The 27,782-nt window shown below is 45.1% G+C and overlaps 1 protein-coding gene across 4 annotated transcripts in view; it reads left to right on the top strand.

The window, feature by feature from the left end:
• Positions 1 to 27,782, top strand: part of USP19 (ubiquitin specific peptidase 19) — a 458,230-nt gene that overhangs the window by 13,725 nt on the left and 416,723 nt on the right. For 2 of the 4 annotated variants that reach the window (XM_069206190.1, XM_069206191.1), the window contains exon 2: positions 16,043 to 16,319. In XM_069206190.1, coding sequence (XP_069062291.1) covers positions 16,178 to 16,319 — 142 coding nt within the window. In that variant the 5' untranslated portion in view covers positions 16,043 to 16,177. Of the gene's footprint in view, positions 1 to 16,042; positions 16,320 to 22,494; positions 22,543 to 27,782 lie in introns of those variants that run through there. The other 2 variants (XM_069206188.1, XM_069206189.1) reach the window with 2 other exon arrangements.

Genomic DNA, 27,782 nt, shown 5'->3' on the forward strand with positions numbered 1-27,782 from the left:
AAGTTACAGTGCATCACATATGCTGTTATAGATCTTTCATTTATCTAAGTGGCTTTAGCTATACTTGAGGGCACATTAGCGAGTTTAACAAAAGCTCCTCACAATGTGCCAAAACATGTAATTAAGTCCAAAAATGGTTTAATCCCTCAAAAATCCACCATCCAAAAGTGAAGCTGGATGTAATCATAGGAAATATTTATTCTGTGTGCGAATTTTTTTGTTTTTCAAAGAAAGGATAATTTTCAGTTAACGAGGCTGCTGGGGCTCTGTGTGATGGTTACACCTGCTGGACAGAGTTTTCACAGGTGGGGGAGCAGCCACTATTGGACCCACTATACACAACATTTTCCACTGACAGGTGGAAAATTGGTACACAATGTTAGACTTCAACCACTTCTTTAAACCACAATATCTCCGAGCATTAGAAAGAGGATGCAAACAATTGGGATCAGGGTTCCCAAATGATTGATGTTTAGTGAAGTATATTCATAAAGTGCGGCGGTCTCTGTAAATCTTCCTCTGTATTTTACTCCTGGGACCAATGACAGTCTTTGGAGCATAAGTATTATTTTTAGCCATGTTGCATGTTGTTTGGTTCATCAGAGCTGAACTTCTGTTTGTATTGCTGCCCACCCAGTTGGGGTGAAGCGAATACTTTCCATATGTCAAAGGTGGCTATTTTTTCATTTGCTTTATCCACCGCTCCCTTGTAAGTCTTTGGATATGTTGGGAGGCAAATTGCATAGAAGTATATCTGATCTACTGTGACCTCAGAGTGATTAAACCATGTGACAATGCTGCGAGCCACGCAGTGAAACTGCAGAGTGATGACCAGCTGAGAGGGGTGGCAGTCTTCTTAGCACTACTGCTTATCAGCAAACCCATGGTTGCTGGGTTAAATATGTGTATTACTGGCACTTTGGAGAAGATATAAAAGGAGAGACTTGAAGATGGAAAATTATATTGCATTAGAAGAGGTGAGCACTTTCAGAGCATCGACATGAGGTTGATGATGAGCTTGAAACAATAGGCTCAAAAGAGAATTATTTAGGTTTCAGCCAACTGCATTGGGTGTTGCGACATGATGATGATGAGCTTGTCTGAAGTAATTTGACAGTAAAGCATTAAAGAGTAATGTGTTGTGTCCTTCCCTGCAATAAAGATTTTTTCGAGAAATCTGTTTTCATAGTGGGATATGTTAGGTCGGAAAAGGCCTAGAGGGTGAATGTCTGAACCCTGCTGTTCTTGGATGGACCTCGGGACGGGTTGGTCTTTAAGATGTCATTTTGGTTGAGCCTTTACACTACACTGCATTGCTGTTACTACTTCATTCTACTGGTTTTGTTCAGTAAAGACTACCTGTGGAACTTCATTGGGAGATACTACATAGAGCATATTATTTTTCTGTTGATTTTTTAGGCTTTATCTTGAGATCCTGGGACCCTCCCTGTTAACCCCTAGGTGCCCAAGACGAGCTGGTCTCGCCCTCGGCAACGTTTGCCCGGTGCCGAGGACGAGACCAGCTTGTCCTGCTATGGGCCCCCGGGGGGAGCCGATGGCCAAGCATCCCCCTCCCCTGGGCAGGGATGGAAGGGTAATCGCTTCCCCTTCCGACCTGCTGACCCCCATTCCCCTCTGCGCTGGAAGCATAGCTTCCAGCACCGATCGGAGGAGAAATGCAAAAGCATTTCTCCTACGTTCACGTGGAGGGGGCAGAGAGGCATGGAAGGAGAGGAAAGGTCTTTCCTCTCCTTTCATGTCTCTCCGAGCATTTTTGCTGCCTGATTGCGATGCAAGCGGGCAGCGGAAATGCCACTAGACACCAGGGTTTTTTTTTTTTTTTTTGTGTTTATGAAATAAAGGGAGCGGCCCCCTGGGCAAGGGCTGCTCCCCAGGTGGGCAATTTACTTTTAGGCTATTGCCTATTATAATTAGGCCGGTCTGCCCCCTGGGGGCAGAAACCCCTAATCACCAGGGATTTTTTTTTTGGGGTATATGGGGAGTGACCCCTTAGGCAAGAGTCACTCCCCTGGGGGAAACATTAATTCTAGGCCGTTTCTGAGATCGGCCTATTTTTATTAGGCCAATCTGCTCCCAAGCGGGCAGAAACTACTAGACACCAGGGATTTTTTTTTGTCAGTTTCACATGAGGGTAGTGACCCCTTAGGCAAGGGTCGCTCCCCTGGGCGGGCAAATTTGTTTTAGGTCATTTCTGCCTCCCTTGGGGGCAGATCGGCCTATTGTAATTAGAAAATCTAAATGCCAGGGAATACAAAAAATTAAAATAATAGTGTGATGGTGGCTACCAACCAGTATGGGCATGTTTATGCCCCCCCCGCATACTAAAACATCTTATCCCACGGCAGCAGTGGACATTTGATTATTTGGGGGTTTTGGTTTTACATTTGGGCATGAGAGCTTGTCCCACTTGGAATGGTGAGGGCTGCACTTTTTGGACTTTAGGGCGCTGCCTTGTAGAAAAATGAACAAGACCTAGACACATCTGAAAACTAAGCATCTGGGTGAGTCCAAGGTGGTGTGCTTCACATGTAGCCCGCACCATTTTCTTACCCACAATGCCCTGCAAACCTCCAACTTTGCTGGAAATCACACATTATTTCCCCATATTTGTGGTGGAACCTTCCGGAATCTTCAGGAATCCACAAAATTCCTACCACCCAGCATTGTCTCATCTATATTGATAAAAATTCTGCTGCACTTGTCAGCCTAAAAATGTTTTTTTTTTTTTCTTCAAACTGCCCTTTTGGACCCACTTTGGTTCCACCACAATTTCGACTTTGACTCTTCCCTGTTACAAGCACTTGGCCCACCTACACAAGTGAGGTATCATTTTTACCAGGAGACTGAGGGGAACGTAGGGTGGTAGTCCCGGTGCAGTGATCCCACACAGAAATGTGCGAAAATTTTTTTTTTTTTTTTTTTAAGCTAAATTTGAGGTTTGCTGAGGATTCTGGGTAAGAAAACATTGGGGGATCCACGCAAGTCACACCTCCCTGGATTCCTTCGGGTGTCTAGTTTTCAGAAATGTCTGGGTTCCCTAGATGGCTGCTGAGCCCAGGACCAAAAATGCAGGTTGCCCCCCCCCCCACCCCCCCTTCAAAAACAGGTAGTTTTGTATTTGATCATTTTGATGTGTCCAGATAGTGTTTTGGGGCATTTACTGTTGCAACCACAAGGCCTACCCACACAAGTGAGGTACCATTTTTATCAGGAGACTTGAGGGAACACTGGGTAGAAGGAAATTTGTGGCTGCTCTCAGATTCTAGAACGTTCTGTCACCGAAATGTGAGGAGAAAGTGTTTTTTAGCCAAATTTTGAGGTTTGCAAAGGATTCTGGGTATCTGAACCTGGTGAGAGCCCCACAAGTCACCCCATCTTGGATTCCCCTAGGTTTCTAGTTTTCAAAAATGCATAGGTTTGGAGGTTTCCCTAGGTGCTGGCTGAGCTAGAGGCCAAAATCCACAGGGAGGCACTTTGCAAAAAACACCTCTGTTTTCTTTGGAAAAATGTGATGTGTCCATGTTGTGTTTTGGGGCATTTCCTGTCGCGGGCACTAGGCCTGCCCACACAAGTGAGGTATCATTTTTATCGGGAGACTTGGAGGAACGCTGGGTGGAAGGAAATGGGTGGCTCCTCTCAAATTCCATAACTATCTGTCACCGATACGTGAGGAAAAAGTTTTTTTTTTTGCCAAATTTTGAGGTTTGCAAAGGATTCTGGGTAACCGAACCTGGTGAGATCCCCACAAGTCACCCAATCTTGGATTCCCCTATGTCTCTAGTTTTCAAAAATGCACAGGTTTGGTATGTTTCCCTAGGTGCCGGCTGAGCTAAAGGCCAAAATCCACAGGTAGGCACTTTGCAAAAAACACCTGTTTTTTTTGTGAAAATGTGATGTGTCCACGTTGTGTTTTGGGGCATTTCCTGTTGCAGGCGCTAGGCCTACCCGCACTAGTGAGGTACCTTTTTTATCGGGAGACTTGGGGAACATAGAATAGCAAAACGAGTGTTAAATTGCCCCTTGTCTTTCTCTACATTTTTTCCTTCCAAATATAAGACTGTGTAAAAAAGATGTCTATTTGAGAAATGCCCTGTAATTCACATGCTAGTATGGGCACCCCGGAATTCAGAGATGTGCAAATAACCACTGCTCCTCAACACCTTATCTTGTGCCCATTTTAGAAATACAAAGGTTTTTTTTATACCTATTTTTCACTCTTCATATTTCAGCAAATGAATTGCTGTATACCCGGTGTAGGAAGTTGGCTCTGTATGCACTATTTCAAAGTAAGGAATAGTATGCACAGAGTCCAAGGGTTCCCCTTAGAGGTAAGATAGTGGCAAAAAGAGATAATACTAATGCTCTATTTTGTGGTAGTGTGGTCGAGCAGTAGGCTTATCCAAGGAGTAGTGTTAAGCATTTGTTGTACATACACATAGACAATAAATGAGGTACACACACTCAGAGACAAATCCAGCCAATAGGTTTTTGTATAGAAAAATATCTTTTCTTAGTTTATTTTAAGAACCACAGGTTCAAATTCTACATGTAATATCTCATTCGAAAGGTATTGCAGGTAAGTACTTTAGGAACTTCAGATCATCAAAATTGCATGTATACTTTTCAAGTTATTCACAAATAGCTGTTTTAAAAGTGGACACTTAGTGCAATTTTCACAGTTCCTAGGGGAGGTAAGTATTTGTTAGGTTAACCAGGTAAGTAAGACACTTACAGGGCTTAGTTCTTGGTCCAAGGTAGCCCACCGTTGGGGGTTCAGAGCAACCCCAAAGTCACCACACCAGCAGCTCAGGGCCGGTCAGGTGCAGAGTTCAAAGTGGTGCCCAAAACACATAGGCTAGAATGGAGAGAAGGGGTGCCCCGGTTCCGGTCTGCTTGCAGGTAAGTACCCGCGTCTTCGGAGGGCAGACCAGGGGGGTTTTGTAGGGCACCGGGGGGGACACAAGTCCACACAGAAATTTCACCCTCAGCGGCGCGGGGGCGGCCGGGTGCAGTGTAGAAACAAGCGTCGGGTTCGCAATGTTAGTCTATGAGAGATCTCGGGATCTCTTCAGCGCTGCAGGCAGGCAAGGGGGGGATTCCTCGGGGAAACCTCCACTTGGGAGAGGGACTCCTGGGGGTCACTCCTCCAGTGAAAGTCCGGTCCTTCAGGTCCTGGGGGCTGCGGGTGCAGGGTCTCTCCCAGGCGTCGGGACTTTTAGGTTCAAAGAGTCGCGGTCAGGGGAAGCCTCGGGATTCCCTCTGCAGGCGGCGCTGTGGGGGCTCAGGGGGGACAGGTTTTGGTACTCACAGTATCAGAGTAGTCCTGGGGTCCCTCCTGAGGTGTCGGATCTCCACCAGCCGAGTCGGGGTCGCCGGGTGCAGTGTTGCAAGTCTCACGCTTCTTGCGGGGAGCTTGCAGGGTTCTTTAAAGCTGCTGGAAACAGAGTCGCAGCCTTTCTTGGAGCAGGTCCGCTGTCCTCGGGAGTTTCTTGTCTTTTCGAAGCAGGGGCAGTCCTCAGAGGATGTCGAGGTCGCTGGTCCCTTTGGAAGGCGTCGCTGGAGCAGGATCTTTGGAAGGCAGGAGACAGGCTGGTGAGTTTCTGGAGCCAAGGCAGTTGTCGTCTTCTGGTCTTCCGCTGCAGGGGTTTTCAGCTGGGCAGTCCTTCTTCTTGTAGTTGCAGGAATCTAATTTTCTAGGGTTCAGGGTAGCCCTTAAATACTAAATTTAAGGGCGTGTTTAGGTCTGGGGGGTTAGTAGCCAATGGCTACTAGCCCTGAGGGTGGGTACACCCTCTTTGTGCCTCCTCCCAAGGGGAGGGGGTCACAATCCTAACCCTATTGGGGGAATCCTCCATCTGCAAGATGGAGGATTTCTAAAAGTTAGAGTCACCTCAGCTCAGGACACCTTAGGGGCTGTCCTGACTGGCCAGTGACTCCTCCTTGTTTTTCTCATTATTTTCTCCGGCCTTGCCGCCAAAAGTGGGGCCTGGCCGGAGGGGGCGGGCAACTCCACTAGCTGGAGTGTCCTGCTGGGTTGGCACAAAGGAGGTGAGCCTTTGAGGCTCACCGCCAGGTGTGACAATTCCTGCCTGGGAGAGGTGTTAGCATCTCCACCCAGTGCAGGCTTTGTTACTGGCCTCAGAGGGACAAAGGCACTCTCCCCATGGGGCCAGCAACATGTCTCGGTTTGTGGCAGGCTGCTAAAACTAGTCAGCCTACACAGATAGTCGGTTAAGTTTCAGGGGGCACCTCTAAGGTGCCCTCTGTGGTGTATTTTACAATAAAATGTACACTGGTATCAGTGTGCATTTATTGTGCTGAGAAGTTTGATACCAAACTTCCCAGTTTTCAGTGTAGCCATTATGGTGCTGTGGAGTTCGTGTTTGACAGACTCCCAGACCATATACTCTTATGGCTACCCTGCACTTACAATGTCTAAGGTTTTGTTTAGACACTGTAGGGGTACCATGCTCATGCACTGGCACCCTCACCTATGGTATAGTGCACCCTGCCTTAGGGCTGTAAGGTCTGCTAGAGGGGTGTCTTACCTATACTGCATAGGCAGTGAGAGGCTGGCATGGCACCCTGAGGGGAGTGCCATGTCGACTTACTCGTTTTGTCCTCACTAGCACACACAAGCTGGCAAGCAGTGTGTCTGTGCTGAGTGAGAGGTCTCCAGGGTGGCATAAGACATGCTGCAGCCCTTAGAGACCTTCCTTGGCATCAGGGCCCTTGGTACTAGAAGTACCAGTTACAAGGGACTTATCTGGATGCCAGGGTCTGCCAATTGTGGATACAAAAGTACAGGTTAGGGAAAGAACACTGGTGCTGGGGCCTGGTTAGCAGGCCTCAGCACACTTTCAATTGTAAACATAGCATCAGCAAAGGCAAAAAGTCAGGGGGCAACCATGCCAAGGAGGCATTTCCTTACACAACCCCCCCCCAAACGAAAGAGGATGAGACTAACCTTTCCCAAGAGAGTCTTCATTTTCTAAGTGGAAGAACCTGGAAAGGCCATCTGCATTGGCATGGGCAGTCCCAGGTCTGTGTTCCACTATAAAGTCCATTCCCTGTAGGGAGATGGACCACCTCAACAGTTTAGGATTTTCACCTTTCATTTGCATCAGCCATTTGAGAGGTCTGTGGTCAGTTTGAACTAGGAAGTGAGTCCCAAAGAGGTATGGTCTCAGCTTCTTCAGGGACCAAACCACAGCAAAGGCCTCCCTCTCAATGGCACTCCAACGCTGCTCCCTGGGGAGTAACCTCCTGCTAATGAAAGCAACAGGCTGGTCAAGGCCATCATCATTTGTTTGGGACAAAACTGCCCCTATCCCATGTTCAGAGGCATCAGTCTGCACAATGAACTGCTTAGAATAATCTGGAGCTTTTAGAACTGGTGCTGAGCACATTGCCTGTTTCAGGGTGTCAAAGGCCTGTTGGCATTCCACAGTCCAGTTTACTTTCTTGGGCATTTTCTTGGAGGTGAGTTCAGTGAGGGCTGTCACAATGGATCCATATCCCTTCACAAACCTCCTGTAATACCCAGTCAAGCCAAGGAATGCCCTGACTTGAGTCTGGGTTTTTGGAGCTACCCAGTCCAGAATGGTCTGGATCTTGGGTTGGAGTGGCTGAACTTGGCCTCCACCTACAAGGTGGCCCAAGTAAACCACAGTTCCCTGCCCTATCTGGCATTTGGATGCCTTGATAGAGAGGCCTGCAGATTGCAGAGCCTTCAAAACCTTCCTCAGGTGGACCAGGTGATCCTGCCAGGTGGAGCTAAAGACAGCAATATCATCAAGATAAGCTGTGCTAAAGGACTCCAAGCCAGCAAGGACTTGATTCACCAACCTTTGGAAGGTGGCAGGGGCATTCTTTAAACCAAAGGGCATAACAGTAAACTGATAATGCCCATCAGGTGTGGAGAATGCTGTCTTTTCTTTTGCTCCAGGTGCCATTTTTATTTGCCAGTACCCTGCTGTCAAGTCAAAGGTACTTAGAAATTTGGCAGCACCTAATTTATCAATGAACTCATCAGCTCTTGGAATTGGATGAGCATCTGTCTTGGTGACAGAATTGAGCCCTCTGTAGTCCACACAAAACCTCATCTCTTTCTTTCCATCTTTGGTGTGAGGTTTGGGGACTAAGACCACTGGGCTAGCCCAGGGGCTGTCAGAGCGCTCAATTACTCCCAATTCCAGCATCTTGTGGACTTCCACCTTGATGCTTTCTTTAACATGGTCAGATTGTCTAAAGATTTTGTTCTTGACAGGCATGCTGTCTCCTGTGTCCACATCATGGGTACACAGGTGTGTCTGACCAGGGGTTAAGGAGAAGAGTTCAGGAAACTGTTGTAGGACTCTCCTACAATCAGCTTGCTGTTGGCCAGAGAGGGTGTCTGAGTAGATCACTCCATCTACTGTACCATCTTTTGGGTCTGATGACAGAAGATCAGGGAGAGGTTCACTCTCTGCCTCCTGATCCTCATCTGTTACCATCAACAGATTGACATCAGCCCTGTCGTGGAAGAGCTTAAGGCGGTTTACATGGATCACCCTCTTGGGGCTCCTGCTTGTGCCCAGGTCCACCAAGTAGGTGACCTGACTCTTCCTCTCTAGTACTGGGTAAGGGCCACTCCATTTGTCCTGGAGTGCCCTGGGAGCCACAGGCTCCAGAACCCAGACTTTCTGCCCTGGTTGGAACTCAACCAGTGCAGCCTTTTGGTCATACCAAAACTTCTGGAGCTGTTGGCTGGCCTCAAGGTTTTTGGTTGCCTTTTCCATGTACTCTGCCATTCTAGAGCGAAGGCCCAGTACATAGTCCACTATGTCTTGTTTTGGCTCATGGAGAGGTCTCTCCCAGCCTTCTTTAACAAGAGCAAGTGGTCCCCTTACAGGATGACCAAACAGAAGTTCAAAGGGTGAGAATCCTACTCCCTTCTGTGGCACCTCTCTGTAAGCGAAAAGCAGACATGGCAAGAGGACATCCCATCTCCTTTTGAGCTTTTCTGGGAGCCCCATGATCATGCCTTTTAATGTCTTGTTGAATCTCTCAACCAAGCCATTAGTTTGTGGATGGTATGGTGTAGTGAATTTATAAGTCACTCCACACTCATTCCACATGTGCTTTAGGTATGCTGACATGAAGTTGGTACCTCTGTCAGACACCACCTCCTTAGGGAAACCCACTCTGGTAAAGATACCAATGAGGGCCTTGGCTACTGCAGGGGCAGTAGTCGACCTAAGGGGAATAGCTTCAGGATACCTGGTAGCATGATCCACTACTACCAGGATATACATATTTCCTGAGGCTGTGGGAGGTTCTAGTGGACCAACTATGTCCACACCCACTCTTTCAAAGGGAACCCCCACCACTGGAAGTGGAATGAGGGGGGCCTTTGGATGCCCACCTGTCTTACCACTGGCTTGACAGGTGGGGCAGGAGAGGCAAAACTCCTTAACCATGTTGGACATATTGGGCCAGTAGAAGTGGTTGACTAACCTCTCCCACGTCTTGGTTTGTCCCAAATGTCCAGCAAGGGGAATGTCATGGGCCAATGTTAGGATGAACTTCCTGAACAGCTGAGGCACTACCACTCTCCTAGTGGCACCAGGTTTGGGGTCTCTGGCCTCAGTGTACAGGAGTCCATCTTCCCAATAGACCCTATGCGTTCCATTTTTCTTGCCTTTGGACTCTTCAGCAGCTTGCTGCCTAAGGCCTTCAAGAGAGGGACAGGTTTCTTGTCCCTTACACAGCTCCTCCCTTGAGGGTCCCCCTGGGCCTAAGAGCTCAACCTGATAAGGTTCAAGCTCCAAAGGCTCAGTTCCCTCAGAGGGCAGAACTTCTTCCTGAGAAGAGAGGTTCCTTTTCTTTTGCTGTGTTGCAGTTGGTTTCCCAACTGACTTTCCTGTTCTCTTGGTAGGCTGGGCCATTCTTCCAGACTCCAGCTCTACTTGTTCACCCTGTGCCTTGCATTGTGCTCTTGTTTTCACACACACCAGTTCAGGGATACCCAGCATTGCTGCATGGGTTTTTAGTTCTACCTCAGCCCATGCTGAGGACTCCAGGTCATTTCCAAGCAGACAGTCCACTGGGATATTTGAGGAGACCACCACCTGTTTCAGGCCATTGACCCCTCCCCATTCTAAAGTAACCATTGCCATGGGATGTACTTTTCTTTGATTGTCAGCGTTGGTGACTGTGTAAGTTTTTCCAGTCAGGTATTGGCCAGGGGAAACCAGTTTCTCTGTCACCATGGTGACACTGGCACCTGTATCCCTCAGGCCCTCTATTCTAGTCCCATTAATTAAGAGTTGCTGTCTGTATTTTTGCATGTTAGGCGGCCAGACAGCTAGTGTGGCTAAATCCACCCCACCCTCAGAAACTAGAGTAGCTTCAGTGTGGACCCTGATTTGCTCTGGGCACACTGTTGATCCCACTTGGAGACTAGCCATACCAGTGTTACCTGGATGGGAGTTTGGAGTGGAACCTTTCTTGGGACAGGCCTTGTCTCCAGTTTGGTGTCCATGCTGTTTACAGCTATGACACCAGGCCTTTTTGGGATCAAAGTTTTTACCCTTGTACCCATTGTTTTGTGAAGAGGCTCTGGGCCCACCCTCCTGTGCAGGTTTTTGGGGGCCTGTAGAAGACTCTTTACTATTTTTAGTTTTGGTTGTCTCATCACCCTTCCCCTGGGGAGTCTTTGTGACCCCTTTCTTTTGGTCACCCCCTGTTGAAGTCTTGGACACCCTTGTCTTGACCCAATGGTCCGCCTTCTTTCCCAATTCTTGGGGAGAAATTGGTCCTAGGTCTACCAGATGCTGATGCAGTTTATCATTGAAACAATTACTTAACAGGTGTTCTTTCACAAATAAATTGTACAGCCCATCATAATTACTTACACCACTGCCTTGAATCCAACCATCTAGTGTTTTCACTGAGTAGTCAACAAAGTCAACCCAGGTCTGGCTCGAGGATTTTTGAGCCCCCCTGAACCTAATCCTGTACTCCTCAGTGGAGAATCCAAAGCCCTCAATCAGGGTACCCTTCATGAGGTCATAAGATTCTGCATCTTTTCCAGAGAGTGTGAGGAGTCTATCCCTACACTTTCCAGTGAACATTTCCCAAAGGAGAGCACCCCAGTGAGATCTGTTCACTTTTCTGGTTACACAAGCCCTCTCAAAAGCTGTGAACCACTTGGTGATGTCATCACCATCTTCAAATTTTGTCACAATCCCTTTGGGGATTTTTAACATGTCAGGAGAATCTCTGACCCTATTTATATTGCTGCCACCATTGATGGGTCCTAGGCCCATCTCTTGTCTTTCCCTTTCTATGGCTAGGATCTGTCTTTCCAAAGCCAATCTTTTGGCCATCCTGGCTAACTGGATGTCCTCTTCACTGGGGCTATCCTCAGTGATTTCAGAGGTGTTGGTCTCTCCTGTGAGGGAACCAGCATCTCTGACTATTATTTTTGGAGTCCGGGTTTGAGGGACCCTGTTCTCCCTAGATAGGATTGGTAGGGGGGAATTTTCCTCCAAGTCACTATCCTCTTCCTCTGAGTTGCCACCCTCAGAGGGGTTGGCCTTTTCAAACTCTGCCAAAAGCTCCTGGAGCTGTATTTTGGTAGGTTTGGGGCCCATTGTTATTTTCTTTATTTTACAGAGTGACCTTAGCTCCCTCATCTTAAGATGGAGGTAAGGTGTGGTGTCGAGTTCCACCACAGTCACATCTGTGCTAGACATTTTGCTTCTAAAAGTTGGAATACTTTTTAAGAATCTACAACTGGTTCTAGAATCTAATTCAAACTTTTACAAACTTTTAAACTCTAAAAGAAATGCTAAACAGGATCTAACACAAGGCCCTAGCAGGTCTTTTAAGAATTTAGAAAACTTTTCAAATTGCAAAAATCAATTTCGAATGACAATTTTGGAATTTGTCGTGTGATCAGGTATTGGCTGAGTAGTCCAGCAAATGCAAAGTCTTGTACCCCACCGCTGATCCACCAATGTAGGAAGTTGGCTCTGTATGCACTATTTCAAAGTAAGGAATAGTATGCACAGAGTCCAAGGGTTCCCCTTAGAGGTAAGATAGTGGCAAAAAGAGATAATACTAATGCTCTATTTTGTGGTAGTGTGGTCGAGCAGTAGGCTTATCCAAGGAGTAGTGTTAAGCATTTGTTGTACATACACATAGACAATAAATGAGGTACACACACTCAGAGACAAATCCAGCCAATAGGTTTTTGTATAGAAAAATATATTTTCTTAGTTTATTTTAAGAACCACAGGTTCAAATTCTACATGTAATATCTCATTCGAAAGGTATTGCAGGTAAGTACTTTAGGAACTTCAGATCATCAAAATTGCATGTATACTTTTCAAGTTATTCACAAATAGCTGTTTTAAAAGTGGACACAGTGCAATTTTCACAGTTCCTAGGGGAGGTAAGTATTTGTTAGGTTAACCAGGTAAGTAAGACACTTACAGGGCTTAGTTCTTGGTCCAAGGTAGCCCACCGTTGGGGGTTCAGAGCAACCCCAAAGTCACCACACCAGCAGCTCAGGGCCGGTCAGGTGCAGAGTTCAAAGTGGTGCCCAAAACACATAGGCTAGAATGGAGAGAAGGGGGTGCCCCGGTTCCGGTCTGCTTGCAGGTAAGTACCCGCGTCTTCGGAGGGCAGACCAGGGGGGTTTTGTAGGGCACCGGGGGGGACACAAGTCCACACAGAAATTTCACCCTCAGCGGCGCGGGGCGGCCGGGTGCAGTGTAGAAACAAGCGTCGGGTTCGCAATGTTAGTCTATGAGAGATCTCGGGATCTCTTCAGCGCTGCAGGCAGGCAAGGGGGGGATTCCTCGGGGAAACCTCCACTTGGGCGAGGGAGAGGGACTCCTGGGGGTCACTCCTCCAGTGAAAGTCCGGTCCTTCAGGTCCTGGGGGCTGCGGGTGCAGGGTCTCTCCCAGGCGTCGGGACTTTTAGGTTCAAAGAGTCGCGGTCAGGGGAAGCCTCGGGATTCCCTCTGCAGGCGGCGCTGTGGGGGCTCAGGGGGGACAGGTTTTGGTACTCACAGTATCAGAGTAGTCCTGGGGTCCCTCCTGAGGTGTCGGATCTCCACCAGCCGAGTCGGGGTCGCCGGGTGCAGTGTTGCAAGTCTCACGCTTCTTGCGGGGAGCTTGCAGGGTTCTTTAAAGCTGCTGGAAACAGAGTCGCAGCCTTTCTTGGAGCAGGTCCGCTGTCCTCGGGAGTTTCTTGTCTTTTCGAAGCAGGGGCAGTCCTCAGAGGATGTCGAGGTCGCTGGTCCCTTTGGAAGGCGTCGCTGGAGCAGGATCTTTGGAAGGCAGGAGACAGGCCGGTGAGTTTCTGGAGCCAAGGCAGTTGTCGTCTTCTGGTCTTCCGCTGCAGGGGTTTTCAGCTGGGCAGTCCTTCTTCTTGTAGTTGCAGGAATCTAATTTTCTAGGGTTCAGGGTAGCCCTTAAATACTAAATTTAAGGGTGTGTTTAGGTCTGGGGGGTTAGTAGCCAATGGCTACTAGCCCTGAGGGTGGGTACACCCTCTTTGTGCCTCCTCCCAAGGGGAGGGGGTCACAATCCTAACCCTATTGGGGGAATCCTCCATCTGCAAGATGGAGGATTTCTAAAAGTTAGAGTCACCTCAGCTCAGGACACCTTAGGGGCTGTCCTGACTGGCCAGTGACTCCTCCTTGTTTTTCTCATTATTTTCTCCGGCCTTGCCGCCAAAAGTGGGGCCTGGCCGGAGGGGGCGGGCAACTCCACTAGCTGGAGTGTCCTGCTGGGTTGGCACAAAGGAGGTGAGCCTTTGAGGCTCACCGCCAGGTGTGACAATTCCTGCCTGGGAGAGGTGTTAGCATCTCCACCCAGTGCAGGCTTTGTTACTGGCCTCAGAGGGACAAAGGCACTCTCCCCATGGGGCCAGCAACATGTCTCGGTTTGTGGCAGGCTGCTAAAACTAGTCAGCCTACACAGATAGTCGGTTAAGTTTCAGGGGGCACCTCTAAGGTGCCCTCTGTGGTGTATTTTACAATAAAATGTACACTGGTATCAGTGTGCATTTATTGTGCTGAGAAGTTTGATACCAAACTTCCCAGTTTTCAGTGTAGCCATTATGGTGCTGTGGAGTTCGTGTTTGACAGACTCCCAGACCATATACTCTTATGGCTACCCTGCACTTACAATGTCTAAGGTTTTGTTTAGACACTGTAGGGGTACCATGCTCATGCACTGGCACCCTCACCTATGGTATAGTGCACCCTGCCTTAGGGCTGTAAGGCCTGCTAGAGGGGTGTCTTACCTATACTGCATAGGCAGTGAGAGGCTGGCATGGCACCCTGAGGGGAGTGCCATGTCGACTTACTCGTTTTGTCCTCACTAGCACACACAAGCTGGCAAGCAGTGTGTCTGTGCTGAGTGAGAGGTCTCCAGGGTGGCATAAGACATGCTGCAGCCCTTAGAGACCTTCCTTGGCATCAGGGCCCTTGGTACTAGAAGTACCAGTTACAAGGGACTTATCTGGATGCCAGGGTCTGCCAATTGTGGATACAAAAGTACAGGTTAGGGAAAGAACACTGGTGCTGGGGCCTGGTTAGCAGGCCTCAGCACACTTTCAATTGTAAACATAGCATCAGCAAAGGCAAAAAGTCAGGGGGCAACCATGCCAAGGAGGCATTTCCTTACACCCGGTATAGAATAAAAACCCACTGCAAGGTGCAGCTCCTCTATTGGCTCTGGGTACCTACAGTTCTTGATGAACCTACAAGCCCTATATATCCCTGCAACCAGAAGCGTCCAGCAGATGTAACAGTATATTGCTTTCAAAAATCTGACATCGCAGGAAAAAGTTACAGAGTAAAACGTAGAGAAAAATGGCTGTTTTTTTTCACCTCAGTTTCAATATTGTTTTTCATTTCAGTTGTTATTTTCTGAAGGAGACCCTTGTAGGATCTACACAAATGACCCCTTGATGAATTCAGAATTATGTCTACTATTCTGAAATGTTTAGGTTTCTGGGATCCAGCATTGGTTTCACATCCATTTCTGTCACTGACTAGAAGGAGGCTGAAAGCACCAAAAATCGTAAAAATGGGTTATGTCCAAGTAAAATGCCAAAATTGTGTTTTCTGATTCAAGTCTGCCTGTTCCTGAAAGCTGGTAAGCTGGTGATTTTAGCATCGCAAACCCTTTGTTGATGCAATTTTCAGGGGAAAAACCACAAGCCTTCTTCTGCAGCCCTTTTTTCCCGTTTAAAAAAAAAAAAAAGACAGTCACTGTATTTTGGCTAATTTCTTGATCTCCTTCAGGGGAACCCACAAAGTCCGGGTACCTCTAGAATCCCTAGGATGTTGGAAAAAAAGGATGCAAATTTGGCGTGGGTAGCTTATGTACACAAAAAGTTATGAGAGCCTAAGCGTGCCCTGCCCCAAATAGCCAAAAAAAGGCCTGGCACCTGAGGGGGGGGAAAGGCCTGGCAGCGAAGGGGTTAAAGGAAGAACCACAATCAGGGGTAGAAAACAGCAGATTGTTTGTTTGTGTTCTTGAGTATTATTATATTGCATAACAGGACATGCATCTCACCGAACAGGAATCCAGCTCGATCCGCATAAGAACTTGGAACATTGGCTGACAAAGCTCACATGCCCACTTCAAGATGTGTACTTTTCACACAGTGCCATGTATTGTACATCCACAGTTGCAAATGGACGGGACACTCTTGACATTTAAACACTTGTTTTGCATCACTAATGTTTGTGTGGTGAGAAAGCACCAGCTCAGATACATGTTTGCATAGTATCTGGAATTATGAGCAGAACTGGCCTTTTTACCTTGTTAGCGCCAAGAAACCATTGGTGAACATGTTCTCTACAAATAGTAATAACTTAACAGGTGCAGCCCAGCTGATCTTGTTGGTCAGTGCATCTTGATCCTAGCTTTTCTTAGACTTTTGATGTTGTACTTATTGGATGATATTTTCTAATTTTTTTTTTTTTGTTTGTTTCCTCTTATTTCCCAGCCATTTATTCATTGTTGGAGAATTTGACCTCGCAGAGTCGCCAAGATAGCCGGGCCAGGTAGAAAACGTCAAACCCCTGACCCAGACTCCATCACCGACCCCACTGAGCCGTTTGTGCCGATCAAACGGGTAAAGATGTCCAGCAGCGCAGCTGCCACTGGGCAGAGAAGAACCTCTCATGGGGTTGATGATGCGTCGAACAAGAAGAAACTGAAAGACCGGGCAAACCTAGAGAGTAAAGAAGGGAAGAGGTTGTCCAATGGTGATTCAAAGAGAGGTACGACTTGCAAGACATTGCTTTGCTCCATACATAAATCGTTATGCATTATCAAATCTCTTTTCATGTTTTGCTGGTCGGAGGTTACACTGTAGCATGAAATATTACCGTGCTCTTTATTAAACATTAGCTATTTCTATGCACTCCAGTGACATGTAGTCCCACACGTTTTCTTAGAAGTCCTGTTGGTTGCATCATAGCCTCTTTTCAGGCGTGTGCAATATATTTTGGTGCATCACCTTCAGACATCTGTCTTGTAGTGAAGCATTTTTCAGTGACTGAGTGGGGCAAGTGTGAGTTATGGCGAAGTTTGGACCATGGTCTGTAGCAACATTGAGCCAATACATGGATAGGATTTGATGCATACATTTACAAACTGTTTCTGAAATGTCTGTCCTTTTCTGGGAGAGACTGAAGTCAAAATGGAGAGGAACCTTTTTGTACAAGGAATGACTTCAGTGATACAGCTTTGGTGCTTCCATTTACCTGCAGTCTGAAATATTTCTCATGGTATCACTCCGAATGAGTTGCATGGAGTCTTTCTCAAAGATGTCCCTGGTTGTAGTGAGAACACAAACCTTTGTTTTACTGTAGATGTTGGCGTTGCTTTTCTTGAGAGCTCATGGTCTTGTAGAGGAGAGTGGTTTTGATATCCATCCTTGGCAGCACTTGTACTGTTGATATTGTGAGATGTCCTTACGGTAAGGCTGGCACACAACTAAATTGTCCCATCACCTTTCATTTGGTGGTTTGTTGCAGGACTGGAGGAAAAGAATGATCTTAAGCAGTGTGGCAGAGAGCAGGCAAGGTAGTCCCACAGTGAGAAGGCTGGGACAGGAAGTTGATGGGAGCGGAAGCAAGAGGCAGATGAGTGCAGGATCTGTGATACTGACAGCCTATCACAGACTAGAAAGACTCACAGTGCCTGGGTGTCCCTAATGTTGCCACCTGCCAGTGCATGGAAGGAACCAAGGAAGTCGCTGCTGTCATGGCACGCTCATCTCTTTCAGCTCTGTGTACAACTTGACTTAATGCCATGAAACCATCCAGCTCTATGGTACTCGTTAAAAGGCTGCCTTGCAGAATAAGCACAAGCCCTTATTAATAATTATAATGCAATAGGTGATCATTGTGGCCCTGTTATAAATAAGATTGCCACTTCACCTGTCATTTCATTTGTTTATTTGCGTGGCCTTGGCCACTGACCACAAAGAAAGCACGTTGTAAAATTCATAACACGTTATCCAAATTGTCTTTATCATTAAAACAATACACGAGCAATACATGTAACCTGACAGTATTTACTTCATGAGATGCATACGGTTAGCAGCTGAAGCCTGTCGTTTGACAAAATTGTAGTTTATTACAATCCATTTTTTCTTCATTGTCAAACTAAGGAAGCTTTGCTGTTGGTTGCACGCTGCCTCAGTTTCTGTTCTCGCAAAATACAGCAACTGTTTGTTTACAGTCTCCAACTACTTGGTGGTCTTCCAGTGCTTGAAGTCTTTGCCACATTTCTGTACAGCCTCAGCAAATGTAATAACTATTTTTCGTTTAAATTTTTGCAGGCAAACAACAATACATCTCTGTACAAGCTTTTAGTTCCATAAAAAATATTCAAGCTCGGCCTTGCAGAGCTAAGGGAAGGCAGAGCGTTTGGCTGATCTCTTAAGAGCATGTGCGCAAACCTACCCCTGAAAATGTATTGTATGTAAACTGTGTGACAAACACCATATAAAAACATGATAAAGAAGATCCTTCAAAATAATAAAAATATTTCCTTAACCTGCAGAAGCCTTTCAGTGACAGTTTTTAAACACAAACTTAAAAATATTCATGCGCCCATTACCCCCTGCCATAACAACAATGCTATCAGAGAATTAAGGGGCAAGTAATTTGTCATGTGCACCTTTTATAGGTGGCCTTGAGCAACATTATATTATCTTTCATTCCGACACAATAGAGGTGCTGATGTAGCTCGCACCATTACCTCATGTATTTTAAAGTGCTCTCAAAAGCAATAAGAAAAAAGGAAGCACTGTGAAATAAAATATTTGCCTAGAATCACACAATTCGGCCAAACAGAGAAGCTGGGAACAATCCAAGGTTTTTTCTTTCTCACTCCTGTTTTAAATTGAGTTAATGCTTTTTTCCCCCCATTCATTCTTGACTGATTAGGTTAGAGTAGGTGTCTCCATCGAGTAGCTCGTGAGCTACTGGTAGCTCTCTACTTACCTAAAAGTAGCTCTCCTGTGTTCAACCCACTCTACTAATATAGAAGCTTTTGCTAGGTTGAATTGATATATGTATAGCGAAATTAAAAAGCATGTATTTGAGATGAAAGTGTATTTTCTGAACCCATAAGCAGATGTTTGGAGAAAAATGGCTAAATTGCCAATATGTATTTAAAGCTATTATTTGAGTGATCAATCATGTGACGTTGGGCTTATCACTCATATTACTATTACCTTGGGGTGTCAGTGGATTTGCAGCTATGGCTGTTATGTATTACCCATGTAGTAGCATTCCAAATTCATAATGCTCCTTCTTTTTTTTTTTTTATTTTTTTTTTTTATTAACTTTACTCCTGGCAACCCTGCTAGATGCAGTGATGTGATCACAGCTTAAAATCTTGAATGGAGTGGCCGCTAATACATTACTAACATTAATAGCTTGGGCGGTTTTCATTCAACAAAAGTAGCTCTTGTCACAGACAAGGTTGGAGACCCCTGGGTTGGAGCGTGGGTGGCTAGAAGAAGCACATGCAGAGTTTGCTGGTTAGGGTCCAAGAGGACCTCAAACTGAGCCAGATGTAGGCATCTGGCTCGAGCATGGCTCAGGGTTTCAAGCGGCACACCCATCTCTACTATGCATCTATTATATTCCTAGTTGCTTATTATAGACTTCCCTTTTGACTTCCTCGTTTGTAGTTCTGTGTGCCTCAGCCGTCATCTAAGTTAATGGGGCCCGGATAAAAGGGCGAAGAAAAAACAAGAAGGAAAAATATTTCAGAAACCTACCCATTTTTTTTTTCCCCAAGCTTTACCTCCGGGACCAAACATCCCACAGTGTGCTCCAGTGTGTTTAGTTTTAGTTTCCTGCATGCATGCTGGACTTGACATGTTCAGTTGTTTTCTGCTCAGTGCTGTGGTTTGGAAACTGGTTCTCTCACTCATCTAGTACTTGACATCTATCCTCCGATACACATGAATGTTTTTTTTTAATTTCATATTTGCCATTTCTCCTTTCGATCTTCATCCTTAAGCCCTGTTAGTTTATAGTGCTTCTTCTCTTCAGCTTTAAACTGTCCTGCCACTTCCTGTCTGCTCATGGAGACCTGCATTACCTTTGCGTCTTTTACTTGGGCAAGCAGTTGTTGGATGCTTGTAGTCTGTGCACTATCATCATTTTACTGAATGTTGGCCAACAGGTGCAGTACCGTGTGACCTAGCGAGGCTAAACTGTCCTAAGTAGAGGTCATCATTTTGTCCCTATACAATAATATAATAATTCCAAAGATGTTTAAAATGATTAGAAGCCAGACCACTTTGACCCTATAACAAGCAATTAGTGTCTGCTGGATCAAGGTCTCCTGGTCGAGGAAAAGGGTGTCAAGTGCCCACAGGTAAAACCTCTTATTCTAGCGACTCTGCACCCAGATTAGAAGGAGAGTTTGATTATGGACTAACCCGGCTTCTGCAGCACCATAGGATAGATCCAGTCGTTCCTTCTGACACCTGCTCCTCTCAGCTATTCCAAGTTTCATTTGCTGTGTGGGAATGCCATCAGGATATGTTTTCACCGGTCTCCCAAATCTAGAGGATCGGCAGCAATAGCATGAACGGCTAGAATGTGTATTCTCTCTTGCCACACAAATAAGATATTCTTTAGAAGTCCTTAACTCTATTTTTGAAGCCTGGGATTGTGCGCCAAAAGGCTCCTTTGCCGATTCCTGAACACCAGATGCAACCAGTTCATTTCCTGAATGGTTATGGAGCCTCGCTCGCTAATTGATGGCCAGATGTTGAACAGGTCAGATGTGTTCTATTATGTCTTTTTCCAGCTCTCTAATACCAATAAAAGACTGAACTGATATGACTTTGCCAAGCCTGGTTCACAGATGTGCTTTGTCTGGTCACGAAGGACCCATATTTGCTTTCTCCAACAGAAAACATATGGAAAGTGACTGGCACATACTTCTGTGGGTGATTGCCAATACATAGGTCTTTTATTTGAGAAATGGAAGGTTTTTGCCGCTTCTAGGTAGTCCAGCACCAAGAGATGGCATAAGAGCACATGGATGACATTCTGACACTGGGCACTGTAGAAGAACACCAGCTTGCTATATGCATGATGCTATGTATGTGTTGCTTCACCTAGTCAAAATGTGCTCTGGTGGACGTTTGTAAGATTTCCCTTGGCCACTGAAGGCTAATGGAACAAGTCTGGGGACTCCTCCACTGCCGAGGAGGCTGTTTAGGCATCTGACTGCTATTTAGCTTGTATTTCTTCCGGCCACAGACCCATGACCCCATGGTACCTGATGGTGGTCAGTTTGGTGAACAAGACGCTTCAGCTATTTCCTTCTCTGTAAGATTGAAGTTTCGAGAAGACTTCTTTCTTTGTGGCCATAACATTGACCAGATGCTTAAGTGAAGTAAAGTCAATGCCATTATGTTAAGTACTAGTGACATAGTTTATTTACTGTACTTTGGGGTGTAGGCTAAATTGAATGAAACACTGAATAAACAATCCTCATCATCGGTGCACATGTATAGAGTTCAAGTTGAAACATTCATGTTTTAGAAACCTGGCAAAGTTCTGAACAGGATAAAATTCAGGAAGAAATTGTATGTTGAGCATTAAAAAATGCTGCAAGGAAATGTAACATGCTTTTTTACAAAGGCATGTGTCCTATCATTGAGATTATGTTATCAGGGATATAATGCAATGGGATGGGGTGTTTTTATAGTCACTGTTCATGCAGTAATCAGCTGATGTACAGGGAATGTGTGTTTGAAGGGTGACAGTCTGCCTTTTTAAGGTCGAAGGAATACTGTTGACAGTGGTGGTTTATTGTCTAATTTCCCATTTGTGGCACTTGATTAATATTTAGGAGAATCCCCGATTAGGGGAGGTGTTGGGCAGATGTCGCTTGTACTATCTCCTTGCACGTTTAGCAGACGTCCTAGACTGATTACTTCGTGGATGGATTACGGGGCGCTTTGTAAACTCATGCATAGTCTTCAGCTTGTGCGCGCTATTACCTCTAAGCTACTAGTTAATAGTCCTCATGTTAGAGCTATTTTAAATCTGCATTTTTTTGTTTGCAACAGGCACAATTTTACAGTGATAGGAAGTTTGATGTCTGTGACTCCATGTTCTGTGCTTCAAGCGAAGACCATTGGCTGTATATGCTAGCAGCCTCAAGAACGCTATCTTCCAACACTGATGGAGTTCCTTTGGATATCGCTTGTCCGAGCGGAGTACTTTGTGTGGGATGAGTGGGTTAAAATTAAGGAAATCCCTGCTGAACCTTGCACCTTTGTGTTAGTAAATTAAATCTAAGCTACTCAAGCAACGACTGCTTTCGTCGTTTTCTGCGGCATTGAGTAAACCGGAGTGCTTCAGCAGTTAAAGCAGAGAGGGTAGTTAGCAGAAATCAAAATTCAATTATGAACCCATTCGTTCTTTAGGATGAACGGGTTCTGTAAAAGTATCCTTGAGTACTAAAGATGTTTATTTTGTTTGCTGGAAAGGGGAGTCTGGTACTGTCCTCATTCTCCCTAATTAGCAAAAACACCCAGGCACCGGTGCTTCAGAGGTCCCTCCAGTGCATCGAGTATATTGGGTGTGAAGAAAACACTGATATCACTAGGTGAGAGATTATGCCGCTTCTTTTAACTGAAATCTTTTACTCTGACCCGGTTATTTTTAGTGTAAATGTTTTTAGCTGTAGCCTCGCTTTAATTCAGGCATTACCTGTATCTAGACATAAACTTCTTGAGTAAATCTGCAGTGCATGACAGGAATGCATCAATTGTGGGTAGTGTTTTGGTTAATGTTAATGTCAGAGAACACCCACAATGAAAATAATTTAATTGGCATCTTCCAATAAGAGCCGTGTTTTTAAGTTTATTTTATTTTTTTGTGGTGACTTTCATTTCCTCTGCAGAGTGCTCTCCATGTCAGGAATTGATTGGCTCAGATGATGACGTTGACGGTAAGTGCACATACAGGACTGAGTGCTGATATCTCCGATGATGCATAACAAATGACTAACTGTGTGGTTTTAAATATCTCATGAACTGCCTGGATTACTTTCCAGTAATCTTTATTACTCCGAGTCTTACTTGCACGTCCTGGTACTTGCAGATTGAGCAAATGTGCCCATTTACTTCAGTTCAATCACCCTTTGGTCTATTACTATTGAAAATAAATAAAAAGGAGAAAAACCCTCCCATAAATCCCATGCCTCCCGAAACCTCTTCCTGTACATAACGTCCTTCAAAAAGAAGGCTGGTGAAGGAAGTAGTGTTGGGGTTGGAAGGCTGGAATTACTGGGACGAGTAAGGAAGTATTGATGTTATGAATATTACCAATAAGTAATCCGTGCATTACCTCCTCTGCTCCTTCCTCGTCCCAGTCCGTACGCAGGGAGGACTGCCCAAGCTCCGAATCCTTCCTCATTCTCGTTTATTTCTTTCTTATTGTTTACTCTTTTTCCTCCTAAGCAGGGTGCCCAACAGAAACAAAAATACTCATTTAGCCACAGAAAAAGGAAAGAAAGGAACAATCACGCCGAAATGGACTTCTTGTTAAGCTCTGATCTGATTGCACGTTGCTCAGGGTTCTCAATTGATAATCTGTAATGAGAAATAGACCTAGAAGTGGGAGGAGAGGTCCAGGTGGCAGCTCTGTACATATTTGCAGTAGAAACCCCTTCCCGCTCTGCCCAAGAAGCCGCCATTCCTGTGATAGAGTGAGCCTTCACCGCACCAGGAATCACTTTACCACAGTCCTAATGGGCTAGGAAAATTACAGTTTTCACCCATGACCCTAGGTGGAAGAAGGTGGTTTCTCACTTCTTTCAACTGGAAAGAAATTAATGCAAAGATTCTTTGATTTTCTGTGTTCTGCTAATTTCTTCAAATACATTTTTCAACAGTTGAATCAGAGGGATCTGGTTGTAAAGCAGAAGTGATGACCATCTGATCCTTATGAAAAGCTGTGTATTGGAAACTGAAGGACTTTGGGATCGAGGGCACCCAGCTGTGCCTTCCTTCTCGCTGTCGTTACAAGAAAATAAGAAAACTTTGAAATTGAGGAACCTCTCATACACCTTCAAGAACCCAGGAAAGGAAGGAACCCTGAACACTTGTTCTTTAAGGGTCCAAACCCCTAAACAGTTTTGAAATTAGAAGCTGTATTAATGAGAAATTATTACAGGGCAATCTAAAAGCCTTAACTCCCCTTTCCCTTCCCTAATTTCTAGGGAAGCACCTCCCCTGCCTCTGTAAAGCCTGGTGACTTAATGAAGAAAGAAAAAAGGAAACCTTGTTGGACAGAAACCACTCCAGGTAGTGTCATATAGGTAAGTTGTATTTGATAAGGAGCCCCTAGACAACCTAAAGTCTGGCCCCTAGCACCATAAACATCAGTGGGCCCCCATACAAGGGTTGCGATTCTACAATGCCTCACTGCGTTCAGCAAGCAGAGCCAACCTGGGCCTGCCATTGTAAGCAACAGCGTAGTGGGACCCAGGGCACCCACCGAGGTGGAATTGTAGAGTCTCGCGGCCGATGCACTGGGGAAAGAGTGGTAAACAGAAGTTTGGGCCTTCCTGCACTATGGGACAGCGTTAAGATAACGCATAAGTCCTCTGCAGGCGGCTATCCTAGTGGGACTAACTAAACAAAACCACCTTGCCCTAGAAAAAGTCCTGCAAATGTTGTGAAGGGTCCCAGCACCTTCCTAGAAGCAGCGGAACAAATACTGAAGGACCCCTGGTAACCTTTCAACAGCAGTAAAGAGAAGGAGACAAAAAGGAACAGAAGCGCTTTCGGCAGTGATGGGATTTATGGAAGGGTTTGCTCCTTCTTTTTTTTATTTTATTTTATTTTTTATAATTAATAATAGACAATAGCTTTGGGAACGGGAGATTGCATTGAAGTAATTGGACGCATTTACTTAGCAAGGAATGGGTTAAGGAAGAAGAAGAAGAGGAGGAGGTGTGTTGTGTGTTTTTTTTTTTTTTATTATTTTTTTTTTTTAAATAAAACTCTATCCTAAATTAGCATTCTCAATTTAAATTCGGGCCAGCACCGTAAACTAACATTGGCTCACATATTACCCTTTTATGTAAACATCTTTAGTAAGTTGGAATGTATTGCTGTTCAGCATGAAAACTAAATGTGGTGTTTCTGAGCATGGCCTTTGGCGGACTGGGCTTAATTCACTGGCATAAAGTCACTTGGGCTGGCAGTTGTCTAGACCTGTTCCTGTGCCATTTTGGTAGCTGTATGAAGGTGTTTTCTTGTGCTTTTTTTTATTTTTTTTAGGTCGAGCCTCCCAGACAGCACTGTCTGGTAGAAGAAAGACCTCTTGTCAGCATAGCAAGAACCTGTAGTGGGCTAAAGCCTGCCCTCTCTTAACCTTTGGCTTTATCATCACTTTTTTGCTTGCTTCTAATTTGATGGCTTGCTTTGTCCTTCATGTGTTTGTCCCTCCCTTAGAACTTCTCCTCTTCATTTGTGTCCTTTCACTGTTAACTTTTAGTTAGCTACTTAATTTGTTTGTGGTTCTGTACTCCATGAAAGTGCATGTGATTCACAGCTGTCTCCCTCATTTGCTTCTCCGCACCCTCTCCAAAACAACCTCGTGCCCCCAGTTGACCTCTTGCATGCTTGCACCTGCAACTCGTTCGCTTTGCACTGTGTTTAATGCTTGGGTGCTTTAAACGCATGAAACCTTGTCCCCTTTTTGCTCTTGTTTGCTTTCCCCCGCAATCCCTGCCCCCCACCCAATGCTCAGTGTTGGTATCTCCCCTTTTGAAAAACAACCCCACCCCTGCTGCATTCACAGTTGGTCTCTCTTAGGTTCTTTCTTCACTGCCCAACACTCCCTCCCCTTGTTGGTATGCCAGCCACACTTCATTGGGTTTTATCAGCTAACAGCATAGCTAGGTGGGTGATGCGTCAGCCGCAGAGGTATCTGTAACCTAGTGGTTCGAAAACCTGGCTCGGCCTTTCTGCTTTCCTTTATGGGTAGTTAAGCTACAAGCTATTCTGTGTTCACATTTCATCTGCTTTAAAAACACTTATTAACTAGCATTGGCAAAGGCAGTAGGTCTTGCCTATGCAACACATTGGGTTCATCAATATATATTTTGTTTTCAGTTGTTGTACAACTTTTGTACAAAAGGATTATTATGCTACCATGTATTATAATATATTTTTTAAATGCCTGTGTATATATTCTTGTTATGTGCCATATAATATTATGATTGATAACTTTGGCATGGGTAGATCTGTTATGGTATCGAATTGTATGGACTCGATGTATAGTATGGCATGTATTTGCAGTGCATGGTATGGTATGTCCTGTCGTATAGTGTAGTCTGGCCTGGTATTATATGAACTGTCATTGTATAGTATGGTATCGCCTGTCATTTTATAGTATGGTATCGCCTGTCATTTTATAGAATGGTATCACCTGTCATTTTATAGAATGGTATTGCCTATCAATGAATAGTATGGTATGATTTGGCCTGTCATTAAATAGCATGGCATGGTTGCCATTGTGTGGTATGGAATCGTATGACCTGTCATTGTATATTGTGGTATGGCCTCTCACTGCACAGTATGGTATGGCCTGTCATTGCATAGTATAATATAATATGGATTGTCATTGTACAGTGTTGTATGGAATGGTATGGCCTGTCATTGTATAGTATGGAATAGCCTGGTAGTATATAGTATGGCATGACATTGTTTAGTATGGTACGGTTTGTCATTGGATACTATGAGATGGTTTGGTATGGCCTGTCATTGTATAGTATGGAATAGCCTGGTAGTATATAGTATGGCATGACATTGTTTAGTACGGTGTGGCCGGTCATTGTGTAGCTTGGTATGGCTTGCAGTCGTATAGTATGATATTACTTGAAATGTTATGCTCTGGTTTGGTATGGTACGGTTTGTCATTGGATACTATGAGATGGTTTGGTATGGCCTGCCATTGTGTAGTATGGTACGGCTTGCCATTATATAGCATGGTATGGTTTTATCCTGTCACGGTATGGTATAATTTGGTATGGCCTGTCAGTTGGTATTGTGCTATGGTGTATGTTATGACCTGCCATTGGAAAGTATGCTATGATTTGGCCTGTCATTGTGTTGTATGGTATGTCTTGTCATTGTATAGTATGGGCTGTAATGGTATGGTATGGTATGGTAAAGTATGGCCTGTCATTTTATTGTATAGTATGACCTGTCATATGGTATGGTGTGACATTCTGTAGTATGGCATGGAATGGTATGGCCTGTCAATTTAGTGTATGGTTAGGCCTTTAATTGTATAGTACTGTATGGTATGGTATGGCCTATCATTTTGTAATATGGTATGGTCTGTCGTTGTGTATAATTATATTGCCTGTTTTATGGCATATTATGTCCTGTTCGTTGTATAGTATGGCATAGCCTGGCATTCTACAGTATAGTAAGGTATGATAGGTTATCGTGTGATATGGTATAGTATGCTATGATACGGTGTGGTATGTCTTTATATAGTATGGTATGGCCTGGTATCGTATAGTAATCTTTGTTAATCATACACACCTTAATCTACAGGAGGAAGCGCAGTTGGAGAGCCCAAACAAGCAAAACCTGCTTCTCCATGTTATGTTTACTCTAGAATGTTTTATCCAACCCGTAATCATGTAAACATGAACCAATTTAAATGACAATCTGTTTTTTGCATAAAGCATTTTAATCCTGCTTAAGATATCGTATAAATCATGAAACGTATCAAAAAAACACTTTATTGCAAACAAGTGACTACCTAATGGCAATAATGCAAAGCAATTAATGTATTTTGAAACCCTCGTTAAAAGCAAAGCTGACAGCCTGTGGCCTGCTGGTAGTTTTATTCTGCACCACACCCTGTGCTCCCAGTGCAAGCTGTGGTGTTTCTGCGACCCCTGGTATCCAAAGGGCCCCCTCCTTTGTACATCGTAAAGCTGGTTTTGAAGCTAGTGGTCTCAGGTTAAGGTCTCCGTGATCTGATAGTATCCTGACCCCTGCGATACCAGCAGAAATAACAATATTGTGTAACACTTCTAGCCATCGTGTTGCAGATTCCAATATGGATATCATGAGCTGTATTGTCGGGTCGGTGCCTCGAAGGCCTGTGGCGCTGAGGAAAGGAGACCAGCTTATCCCCCAGGCCTATTTCCTTTTAATG

Source organism: Pleurodeles waltl, chromosome 9, assembly GCF_031143425.1.
Source record: "Pleurodeles waltl isolate 20211129_DDA chromosome 9, aPleWal1.hap1.20221129, whole genome shotgun sequence".
Lineage (NCBI taxonomy): Eukaryota > Metazoa > Chordata > Amphibia > Caudata > Salamandridae > Pleurodeles > Pleurodeles waltl.